Genomic DNA, 12,076 nt, shown 5'->3' on the forward strand with positions numbered 1-12,076 from the left:
TCTTCCGAAGTACTATAAGTCTTTGAATATTGAGATTGTACTTGTGTAATTGTTAGATATGAGGAAACTCTGTTTGATTTTTAACACAAAACAGAATTTTTGCAATATCAGCACTGAACTTGTGTTTTGTTTTGTTTTTACTGTATTAAAGCCCCAGCTTGCACAACTTCTCAGTGGCGTGCAAAACCTAGTTTACTAGTGAAGATTGTAAGAGTCAGAGTTTCACAGTAAACATGAGCAGAGGAAAAAAACCCATCCCACGGTGTTGCATCTCCACCCAGATCAAAAAGGTTGTACTCCAAGGGAAAGCTGCCGCTATGGCCATTTTCTCCACAGCGAGTACACTACATGCAGCCGAACCAACAGACAGACAAATGCCAGGGACATGTTTAGGGAGCAGGAATAGGATGTGGCTGGATGGAAGAAAGTTACCACTTGGCAGTGATAACTTTCAGATCTATAATTCAACCCGAGGGAGAACAGGAGGGCAATGATATTTATTTCCCAGGACTTGCAGCTTTTCCCAGCCAAATTCTAAACTGCAGCTGCAAGTCACGAAGTCCTTAAAGCTCTCACTCTTGTGCCCACTCACTGAAAAAAATCCAGGAAATATTTATAAATCAAAACTGACATAAGTGAGATCCAGATGGCTCCAACTCTACTGAAGGATCCCGAACAGTCATGGTGAGTTAAACAACTGCCTTAAACGATAACAGGCCTCAAGAAGCACAGCCATTTTAAAACAAATTAGGAATACCACCTATAATCTACGTACTAATTCCTGCAACTATTCCTCACATTTTTTAAACTTCTGAAACTTCATGCTGCTTTCTAGTCATCTCCAACTGATCTACACTCTTCCTGAAATGTGATACCCAAAGCCAGGGACAGTACTTCAACTGAAGCCTTACCAGTACCAAGTGGTACAGAAGAATCACCTCCACATCTCACAGAAACAATCAAATTTATATACAGCATTTGCTTTCTCCTCTCACACAGCATGACACTGGTGACATACTCAATTTAGTCTCCAGACCTTCTTCCTGATGTTGAAGTAGGTATTCCTCCTTCTCTTCCTGTGCATTTGATTATTCCTAACTGTAGATCTGTATATGTCTGTATTGAAAGTTATCCTGTTTCTCAGATAACTGTATTCAGTTATCCTGTTTGTTCTTCAGACATTCACACTGGCTCTCGATTTCTTTATCAAGCATTTACAACTGTTTATTTGTTTCACTATATTCCTGAATTTAAGGTTAGGCTGACTGGTCCACAATTCCCCCATTCTTCCTTTTACAATTTTAAAATGTTTGGAATTTTCCATTTTTATGGAAACTCTGTTGCTGTCCACATAGGAGGACAAAGAGAATGCCTACTGTTCTGAACTGCTTTAGCTAGTTCTCAGAGTACTCAAACATTATTTTCACCAAGTCCCAATTCCTTCTTTGTAATTTGACTTATCTGAGCATTTTCTAATCTTTTATTACCAAGCTATGTTCTGAATTTTTGCACATGTTTGCTAATTGTATTTAGTTTTCAACAGTTAAGCTTTTGGGGAAGATAAAAATAGCATCAAATACCTCAGCTTTCTCCATAATTTTTTTTCTTCCTGTTAACAGTAAACCAAATTACTCCATGTCTCCCCTTTGCAAGCAGTGTATGCACAATAATTGCACACCAACTTTTAGTTCATTCCACCTCAAGTTGCATCTAAGTCCTTCTGATCTTGTCTCTGCTTGTTCTCAGTAGATTAGCCGATCTGCAATTTCTGTGGACTTCTACCTCATTTTTTAGGTTAAATGGAAGTTCAGGATTTAGCCAAGTTGGTTTGCTAGTACCTTTTTGTTTACTCACTCTGATGCCTTTTGACATTAACTAGAAAATTAAAGAAAAACAAGGAGTTCACCTGATTTCTAGAAACACTGACACTTGGTTACTATGATGCTTGGGATGAACACATCTTTCATGGGCTGGGAACTAAAGGGCAAAACCACTATAACCGATAAGCTAGATAGGTTCTTCCTTTCATCACAGAATCATACAACATGCTGAGTTGGAAGGAACTGATCAGGATCACTGAATCCAACTCCTGGCCCTGCAAAGGACACCATGTGCCTGAGAGCATTGTCCAAACACTTCTTGAACTCAGATAGGCTTGGTGCTATGACCGCTCCCCTGGGAAGCCTGTTCCAGTGCTCAACCACTTCTGGCTGAAAACCTCTCTCCCAATATCCAAAATAAACCTCCCCCAACTCAGCTTTATGCCATTTCCTTGAATGCTGTCACTGGTCACAAGAGTGAAGAGAGATTTACCTGCCCCTCTCCTTCCCCTTACGAGGATGCTGAAGACCGCAGTGAGGTCTCCCCTGTCTCCTCTTCTCCAGGCTGAATAGACCAAGTGACCTCATACAGCTTCTGCTCCAGATCCTTGACCATCCTCGTGGTCCACCTTTGGATGCTCTCTAATGGCTTAATGTCTTTTTTATACTGTGGTGCCCCAAACTGCACACAGTACTAAAGGTGAGGCCACACCCTATCTAGGTGTAGACAAACTCTACTTAGGACAATAAGGACATCAGACCTGAGAGAGTGTCTGTAGCATTTGATATCTGCAAACTAGTTACTGACATTCTGAACTTGCCCAGCTTCAAGTTGCTGATGAGGCTACTGTTGAAAATTGACACATTGACAAAAATGGAGACTTCAGTGTTTTTCAACTAATTTCTTGACCAATCTTCATCACTGGCACCACTAACTCCATGTCTTGTCCCAGTAGATACAACACCCTACTGTCTCCATGGGAACTGCAGGCTATCTCTTTTCCTTGCAACATGCTTCTAACTGTACAATTTTCTGATGCTTGCCACACAATCTGATAAGATCCAACTTTGGGACAAGTAAGTAATAAAAGCCTAGAAGAAACGTAACCAACTACTCACGAAAAACAAAACATCACATGATTATTTGTTGAAATTTATATAATAATCTTGTAGTTAAAGTTTTACACTTCTTAAAACAGAAGATTATCAAGGGAGACATCCAGTTTGGATAGTAGAATAGATAGGAGGTAGGTAACCACATAGTGAACAGTAAATGATGCATGAGGTGCAGGATTCTCTTTAGGTGTACTGTCACTGCTCACAGATTACCTCTTTTTGTCACATTAGCTTTTCCTTTACCTTTCCTATCTCTTGACACATCCATATCCCTGATGAGAGACAGCATGTGTATGCTCATGAGTGTAGCAACTGCAGTAGCATGGGTATGCTGCACAACTTGCTCTCTGATCCTGCTGCACCAAGACTTAAAATACTGGTACCTTCTCACACTTCTAATCCCTCTAGATTTTGGAAGACTGCATAAAATTTCCTTCACTGCTGCAAAGGCAATGAAGGAATTATGCATCTCTGCCCAATCAGTGAATCTGTCTCCTGTATGCAGATTTCAAAGAAAAAAACACTAAACAGAAGTAAAAATACACCTTTCCTAAAGGAAGCAGGACACTCCTTTTCCATGCTGCTTTTCTATTCTATGCTGGCCGCAGGCCACCACAATTCTGCCTGCTGGCACTGGGACACTGTCTCATGCAACTGGTATTCCAGTGTTACCACCATGCCAGTGCCCCAGACTCGCTTTGACACTTTAGCAGCTTTAGAGCCAGGGAACTATGAGTGTAAGATACCATCCTGTACCTTTCCTTCACCTCTTCCTCTTCCTGTTTCCTCCTACGCTCCTCCTCTTCTTGCCATTGTCTTTCCTCTTCCTCTCTTCTGATCTGTTCTTCCTCTTCTCGCCTCCTTCTCTCCTCCACTTCCTGCTTCCGCCTGAGTTCCTGCTGCAGCAGGTGCTGGTAGAGGCTGCGAGCCAGGCGGCCACGCCAGTGCTTCTGCAGGGTGACCGCAGAGGCCTTCAGTCGCAGCAGGCTCTTCTTCCAGAAGTACGCTCGGTAGTTCTTTTGGATTATAACGACACTGGCTAGCACCTTCTGATACTTCTTCCTAAAAACAGAACCAGACACTTAATGCGCCAGTGAAGTCATACATGCTCTGCACTTCTCATGCCTTGTATCTGACCACATCCACAGAAAAATTATTTGGGGAAAAACACTGTTTGGAAATGACACAATTTCTGTTCCACTACTGCCACTACCTGTAAATCATATTCACCTCGGTGTTATCCCTCTTACATCTACCACTGGTTTGTTTCAATAGGCACCTACTTTTGTGAGGACTCTGTGAGGATAAGGGATGGGTTATTTGGCACACGGAAAGAGAAAGTCCTCTGGGCCAAAGACTCCTTGCATTGCACATACACACATTCACTGTGCAATTAACATAATAATTCAGTGTGTATTTACTATAATAAAAACAAATTTCTTATAATAAAATACAAATGACCTTACTATAAGAGAACAAAGTCCCATATTGCCCCATCTTTTAAGTGGGCAAACACAAATTACTCCAGAAAAAGCAAAAACAGTGCAAAAATAGAACTGGTCACATTAATTTCATATTGCCTAGGGGAAAACACATTGATACTACAATATTGATCATTGAATGTAACATTTTAACAGGTTCACATAAACAAATACTTCTATTGCACAACATTTTGCCTAAACAAGAATCATAGAATATCCTGAGTTGGAAGGGACTCACAAGGATCATCAAATGATATGAAAATCAACTTTACAGCACTCTAAAACATGATAGGGCCCCGAAACAAAAGAATCATAATTCCCTATTTCTAGTAAAGTTCTAAATAAATCAGGTTTTGGTTCTGCATTACAACTTTTATCAAGGACCTGAAAAAGAGTTCCTGGTAGAAGTTTGTACAAACCGAGCAAATAGCAAAAGTTATTAGCACACAGTAATCTGGATCAATTTGTAAGCTAGATTCAAACAAACATTAAACAACCCAAAAGAGTCAACCATAAGGTCTTGTATTGAAGAATCAAAGGCCAAACACACTTGATGTCCAACTATGTTGGAAAGCAGCAAGTCAAAAATGGAATTTTGGGCCCCAGATCATCGGGTGAAGGCAAACTCCCATCACAATGCTATAGAAAAAAATACTAATGGGATTCTTATACTTGCAAGTGGAAATATTTCGCAGAAGGGGATTACACTGTTGCTTTTATCCTTTTATTCTGTGTTGGCACCCCCATTCCAAGAAAAATGTTAGATCCTCAAGTGATTTCTGAGGAAGCAGGACTGGAATCAGAAATTCAGCCTTACAGAATGAGAGCACTTGCCTTAAGAAATAGAAAACGCTGATACCAGGCAAAGTACCACACTTCTGGGTGGCATCTCTATTTTTCCAACAGGAGATATAACAAGATTTAACCAACTTGAAGTCGACAACTATTAAGGCTGAAAATAAGTGGGCATTTTTTAAAGTAACTTAATGTATTTAGACACCTTAATAACTTGCTGTAGGGAAACAATCATTGGTACTATTCAAATAAAACCCTTCTTTAATCCAAATCAGAATTTGCAGAGGGAAATTCTGTGGGGCTGCTACGCAGGATCTTGAGCCAACAGGCTACAGTAATCCTGTGAGGTCTTACAGTACTAGAAAGCACACTGGAAATATCACAGTATTCTCACATATCCTTCCCATGGACCTTCTGGAACACCGTGAAGAAAAGACACATCTCAAAATCCCTGTCCTGGCAATCAAATTCCCTTCAGATGGCAACAGGGACCCATGTTGACAGCTTGCCACCTCCCTGCACATCAGATACATCAGCCCAGTCAAGAAAATCAGGAGAGGGATGCTAATAGTAGTAGTGTGCAGAGGTCACACTCTTTTCCATAAGTATTAAGTCAAAGGGAGGAAGCATAGAGAAGAGGAAAGGGAAGACATGATAAGAAGTAGGAGGTTTTAGACTAATTGCTCCTGAGCTGCAGTCCCCTCACCCCTGCTCCCTCTGTCCTCCCTGTGTCCTGCACATGGGGTGTGAACAGCTGCATGTGCACTCTTTGCCAAGGCAGATATAAGTGCATCAAAAAGGGTGGTCTGACTTTTACAAAATGCATCTGCCAGAAACTCTCTCAAGTGCCAAGCCCTGCCCAGCTACAGGCCAGCTCTGCCTGCTAATCTGCCAGGCTGAAGTGCCCCCTCATTCCTCATGACCACAGCCAAGCTCACAGACGCCCTTCAGCTGGAATTGCTGCACACAGGCTGTGAACTTCATTCCCCTTGCTCAGCCTTCCACTCACGCTCTTGCACTGGCCAAAGAAATTCGACTGGCGGCCCATGCCAAGGGTTGGGAGACATCCTGACCGTGTATCACACAAGAGAAGACGGAGTGGCTGCAAGGCTCCAAAGCTTTATTTGAAATTTAGTTAATTATTCTGTTAATGAGCAGAAATTGGCAGTTATGCCTCCAAGGACTACACAACGCAGGGCTATAGAGCAATTTGCTACTGTATTCTTCTCCTAATCAATAGTCCTGCAGAATCCAGGGACACAGCCGAATTTGCACATGGATCCTGCATTATGTGTATTTGGGCTGGTGAAGCTGTTACCTGCATCTCAGAGCTGCACAGATTAGTTACATAAAAATGGGGTCATTTCAGTTGGCTTGATTTCCCTGTCTTACATTTTAGTGACCAGTCAGAAATACTAGGCTGCAGGGAATGAGAGCAAAGAAAATCTGATTCTCCAGGCTCACAGAACAAGTTCACAAAACGGAAGGAACCAGCAAAATCCTTCCTTCGCCAATCTATTCTGCATGAGACCAAATGAATTTAAATACACTTATACTTGCAAAACTAACAGAAATGGTATCAAGCTTAAGGCAGCACTCACTGGTACTCCTGACTTCTGCCCAGCTCTGCACAGACCATTCAGCACTTGCCCAGATGAACTCCTGCCTGCTGAACTTATTTTCAATACAGGTGCAATGCAACTGGAAACTCTTTACAGAAAGAACCAGAGAGAAAGAGTGGAAAACCTTTGTTCACTCCCTGCTCTCCTCCCTTGCAAAGTCCAGCTACCTCCAGACACCTGTGAGGATTTCCATTCTGGCTGCAGAAGCACAGCTTGTTCTTAAAGATGAGACTCAGAAGGGCAACATGTGGGACGGGGAATTCAGATCTGTGGAGGCTGAAGGACCACAAGATTTCTAACCAAGAGGAACACTGCTGCCACACTGTCTTCTATCACAGCCGTACAGGGCAGCAGCTACCTTACCAGGAACTCAGAAAAGCAGTAATCCAGTATGCCTGCGGTGATGTTTCCCAGAAAATCAATTTTCCTGTGCTAATCCCTACTATTCTCTCCAAATGCTAGACACAAAGTAAAACAGAGCAGAGGCCCTGACACAAAAAACTTGCAGTCTCATGTACAAACAATAGAGCTAGCTCATTTGTCTTCCTAGAGGGAAATAAATAAATGAATAAAAGCTCCAGAGACCAAATGTGTATTCTGCTGATATTCCACACTGGCAAGGCGGGGTACAACCCTTGCACACATTTCCCAATGCAAAATGAGCTACCTGGTGTAACTGGAGCTCTAAGAAGAGTGCCTGCTGAAACAGCGCTGCTGGCCAGGGATTTCACCTCCTCACACCCCTGACTGACAGGTGTCTGGAGCAGAGACCAGCCAGGAAAGAGCATCTTACTGGGATTAAGTGTGCATGCCACAGCCATTAAGGAGTCAGCTGTTACACTGACTTCGAGGGGCAGAGGAGGGGCAGTTTGCCTGCAGTTTGTTCTCCCAAACCTTCTCTGGTCAGGTGCAAAAGGGAGCGGCAAGAGGAGATTACTGTTGCAGAGCTGGCCAAAAACCAATTCTGAAGAGTTAATTAAAAGGAGAGGGAGATCACGAGGCAAACAGGCAGGGCGAGGAAAGAGGGTAAGCAAAGGCAGAGCTGCAAGTGAGGAAGAAGCAATTTGCAGGGGAGCAGAAAACAGAGTTGACAGGCACAAGGAAAAGGAGAGGACCCAAAGAGTAGGTGGGGCCCAGCCAGGAGAGCCCTGAAGGCAAGGAAAAGGTGTCATCAGAGGCAAGCAATGTGTACAGAGGTCCCCGAGGAGCCTGCTGAGCAGCGTTGAGGGAGGGTGCAAGCGTGCACAGAACTAAAAAAGGTGCCAAAGGTGCAGGAAGGTTTCAACAGAGCTAGTGCTGGCAGGGAGGGCACATCCTGCAACTCTCCCTTAGAATACAGGAGGGGAAGACGGGATGGATGCTAGGGGACTAGAGAGCAAAGCAGGGGGTCAGGGCAATCCAGGCACGCAAGCACAGGGATGGTGGGGCAGCCCCCAGCACTGACCTTGCCATGTAGCCCAAGACGTGGGCCCGGATGACTATAGCTGCTTTCCTCAACTCCTCTTCCCGATCCTTCTCCAGCTTCTGCTCAAGAGCTTCCTTCAGGAAAACCTGACGCCACGGGGAGGAGTTTCAGTAAACACAAAGAGAGGAAAGAAGTCAGTCCCCGGGAGAGCCGGGAGGTTTCATCCCCGGGTGAGCGGCGCGGAGAGCGCTCCGTGCCCGGGCGGCCCCCGCGCCTGCCCCGGCGCTGCCCCGCGGCGCCCGCACTCCGAGCGCCGGGGAAAAGTTTTGCAGCGGCAGGAGCCAAACTCCGTGCCCAACCCCCGCCTCCCTCACTCTGTGGTCAAGACTTAAAAGAGAGAGAGAGGGAGGGAGCAGAGGAAGGAGGGAAAGAGGAGGGAGGAGTAGAGCCCGTGCTTGCGCCTGTGATTAACTCTTTCTCAGCTGACAGCTTTCCCTGCACAATCCGGTACCGCCCTGCAGCAGGCACCGGGACCTACTTGGGAGATTATATATTTTGCAAAGAAACTCCTCCGCGTTTCAAGGAAAGGGAGGAACCTTTATATTTCTGGACTCCAGGAAGCAACCTTAACAGCAAGAGTAATAATGGAAGGCGGTCTGAAAGCCAAAATCCCAGCCGAGGTGCAAAGCTGTGTGTACCTTCAGCCCACCGGAGCTGGAGCCCTCCACCCACCTCCAGAACTCTGGGGTGGAGATGCTTCCGTGCTGAAGAGGTTCAGCAGTGCAGCATGCACTAGGGCCAACTGAGCTTGGACAGTACAAGTCTTCAAATATTACTGTTGCACTTCAGTGTCCAGTATTTTAATTCTCAAGCATCTTCCATCACCTGTATTTCAAACCTCTGCTCGGTGCTAAATGCTTGTGAAAGATGAAGATGCTACTTAAGAGACAAAAGAACTGAGATACAAGCAAGATAAGGCCATGTTTACAGGAATTGTACTGACATATCTGAGCAATGTTAAAGCAGCTGGCTTGCATTAGGTTAGCACAGGGTTCAGCACAAACTCCTGAAATAAATGCATTGCTTTTTGAGATGGACTGCAGTCTGCATGGAGCTCCACAGCGCTGTGGGTACTCTGCTAGCAGTACCTAGCCTAGAATAAGCTGGCTAAGGTATGTCCATACAAGCTGCAGTCACAGCAGCAACTGCCATATGGTCAAGCTCGTGTGACCTCCTGCCTGGCATTGGCACTTCAAGGGCCAGCAGCAGAACAGGCTACATTAGTAAAGTGCTGCCCCACTTGGTAAAGCACTGCCGTGTATGCAGGGTGTGAGCTGACACTCCTCAATCTGCAGAACCACACTAATCAGTAAAAACTCCTTACAAGTATATTGGATCCATGTGGTTATGGTGAGAGGCCAGAGATTTGAACAGTCATCTAGTCTCAGTGTTCTGTACAAACTCTCCTCCTCCCCACTTACCTCCCCTTATTATCTCTGCATACCTTCCCTTCCATCACTGCTTTTGGCCTCATGCCCTAAGGCTCTTCTTTCCCCCTGCAATGACCACTGCGTACTGACACCTCTCCCTGAGTTAGTACCTATAGCCAGTGACTTTCCTGGACTTAAATTTCTCTCGGGAAGCAGTTTCCATTAAAATGGCCTTAAGAAAGGAACTGTTTTATAATGACTAAGTAACTGTGGGTAGCCTTAAAAGAAGGTTCATTATCAAGGTACTGCCAACCATGAAGCTGGCATCCTTCCCTGCAAGTTGTATATCTACGCCCTCTGTCAACTAAACAATCTTTTAAAAACTTCTCTGAGGCAGGGATTGCTCTTTCCATTACATTCCAAAACCAAGCAGCAGTCACCCATTTCAAGAATGCAGCCACCAAAACACTGTCTCAGTCCATTATCTTCATCAAATTGCAAAAATAGTCAGGCCATCAGCATTTCCATAGCAAGCACTGTCTTGCTGGACCAGGCCAATAAGGAGGGGGGGAAAAACTTCAGGGCATGCAGAGTTCTATGAGACCCAACCCTAATCCTGTAGGATTATAGGATCTATATACACTTGAGAGTGAGGGGTTAATCTCAAATAACATAATGATATCTACTTATAAGCTGTTGGCATTTTGCAGGTTTGTTTGGGTTTTTTTAAGACTCCTGTAGATGACAAGGAAGAGTAACAGGCATTCAAGTCCAGAAATATTTTTGATGCCTTGTAGAAATAAACTGGAAGGTGGCCTTTATTTTGGTCATAATTCATAGTTGTTTTCTGAAGACATGAGATCACTTTCACCTGAGGAAGGAATGATTGAACAAAACATACAAAGTTACCTCTATCATACCAACTCATGCTAGACACTGGCCAAGTTTTAAACCACAGTGCAACACCACAGCATTCCTCACACAACCTCAATAATGCCTGTATTCACCATCAGTGTGACAGCAAACATGTTAAGCTTTCGTATAAATCAGCAGACACTGAATGGGCACCCATGTGTACAGAAGTGGGATCATATGATTCTTGGGGACAACACTGGGAAAGCAGGAAGTGGGTCACTGTGACCTGGATGCCAAACAATGTACAGCAACCTCCTCCTTCAGATAGGCCCTGCAAAACAGCAGGTTGAAATGTGGAAATTAATGCCTTCAAATAGCAAGAATTACTGTGTTAAACAGCTGTAAGAAATCTGTGTTGTGGGTATGGGCAAGTATGGCAGAAGTTCCAGGTGCACTGAGGAAAGGGGCATGGAAACTGCTGCTCCATGCCAGCACATCTCCAGTGAAGACAAGGGTACCTTAGCACCACCTCTTTCATCATCACACTGCTTGTTTGCATCCAAGCCCTCAACTCCCAACAATATCGGATAAAACCTGCCTTGCATACATTAATACTTCTTATAAACATTAATTTGACAATTGCCAGCACAGCAGCTGCTCTATTCTTAATGAAAAACACAAAGATCATCCTGCCCTTCCTCCTCCGTTTCCTTTCCCAAGCTTCACAATCCCCTGCACTAATTCACAGAGTCTTTTCCTTCCTTCTTCAAACAATTGCTAGGGATATAATTATCCTTCCATTCATTTTGCAGGAAGTATTCCCCTTTCTATAAGCCTTGCTCTTCACCCACCCCCTATACTTCTTCCTAGGTTACATCCCCAGTGGTTTGTCACACCTTTTTCAGTAGCTACTCCTGATTCCATGAGCCAAGGTTAGTTCTGGGAATCACAACCTGAGTACCCAGAGCTGCACCTGTAGCAGCAAAAGTGGCAGTAAGGCCACACAGGGGACTTCCTTTTCAGGACAATGACCTACACTACCCCTTAGGTGGTAGCTTCACTTCACTCTTACCTGAAAGCCTCTGGAAAAATTAAGGCTCTTTTCTTCATGAACCCAAGTATTCTAGGCCTGTGTTACCCAGCCCCAGCTAAAGAATGAATACAGAAAAAGCACTCTATGTTCCAAAACCAAGACACAACAGCTGGATACAGGCAGCAGGGAAGGTACTACCAGGAAGCACCACTGCTCTGCACACCTCACCTTGGCATCTGCTTCCCTAGGGGCAGGCTTTCTGGAGGCACTGTCATAAAGCTGAGTTGCAGAGTAGTCTCGATAGCAAGAATGAAATAGCTTTGCATAAGAAAGAACACCAAGCAACTCATCTGAAAAACAAAATGGCAAGGCAATGCACCTTGGAATGACAGCACCTTGAAGTAGCCAGGGGCTGGCCAGCCATTCAGCATGGCAGCAAGGGTGGAACATGCCAGAACGGCCTTGGAGTGATCCATTCTTTAAATAAATAGAATTGTTACCCTTTACCAGGACACACAT

The 12,076-nt window shown here is 44.4% G+C and overlaps 1 protein-coding gene across 3 annotated transcripts in view; it reads right to left on the reverse strand.

Moving 5' to 3' along the window:
• Positions 1-12,076, reverse strand: part of LOC135417248 (unconventional myosin-X-like) — a 90,874-nt gene that overhangs the window by 26,051 nt on the left and 52,747 nt on the right. For all 3 annotated transcript variants that reach the window (XM_064661090.1, XM_064661092.1, XM_064661093.1), the window contains 2 exons: positions 8,279-8,385; positions 3,693-3,998 (listed from right to left, as the gene is read on the reverse strand). In XM_064661090.1, coding sequence (XP_064517160.1) covers positions 3,693-3,998; positions 8,279-8,385 — 413 coding nt within the window. The remainder of the gene's footprint in view (positions 1-3,692; positions 3,999-8,278; positions 8,386-12,076) is intronic.

This window comes from Pseudopipra pipra, chromosome 7, assembly GCF_036250125.1.
Source record: "Pseudopipra pipra isolate bDixPip1 chromosome 7, bDixPip1.hap1, whole genome shotgun sequence".
NCBI classification, from domain to species: Eukaryota; Metazoa; Chordata; class Aves; order Passeriformes; family Pipridae; genus Pseudopipra; species Pseudopipra pipra.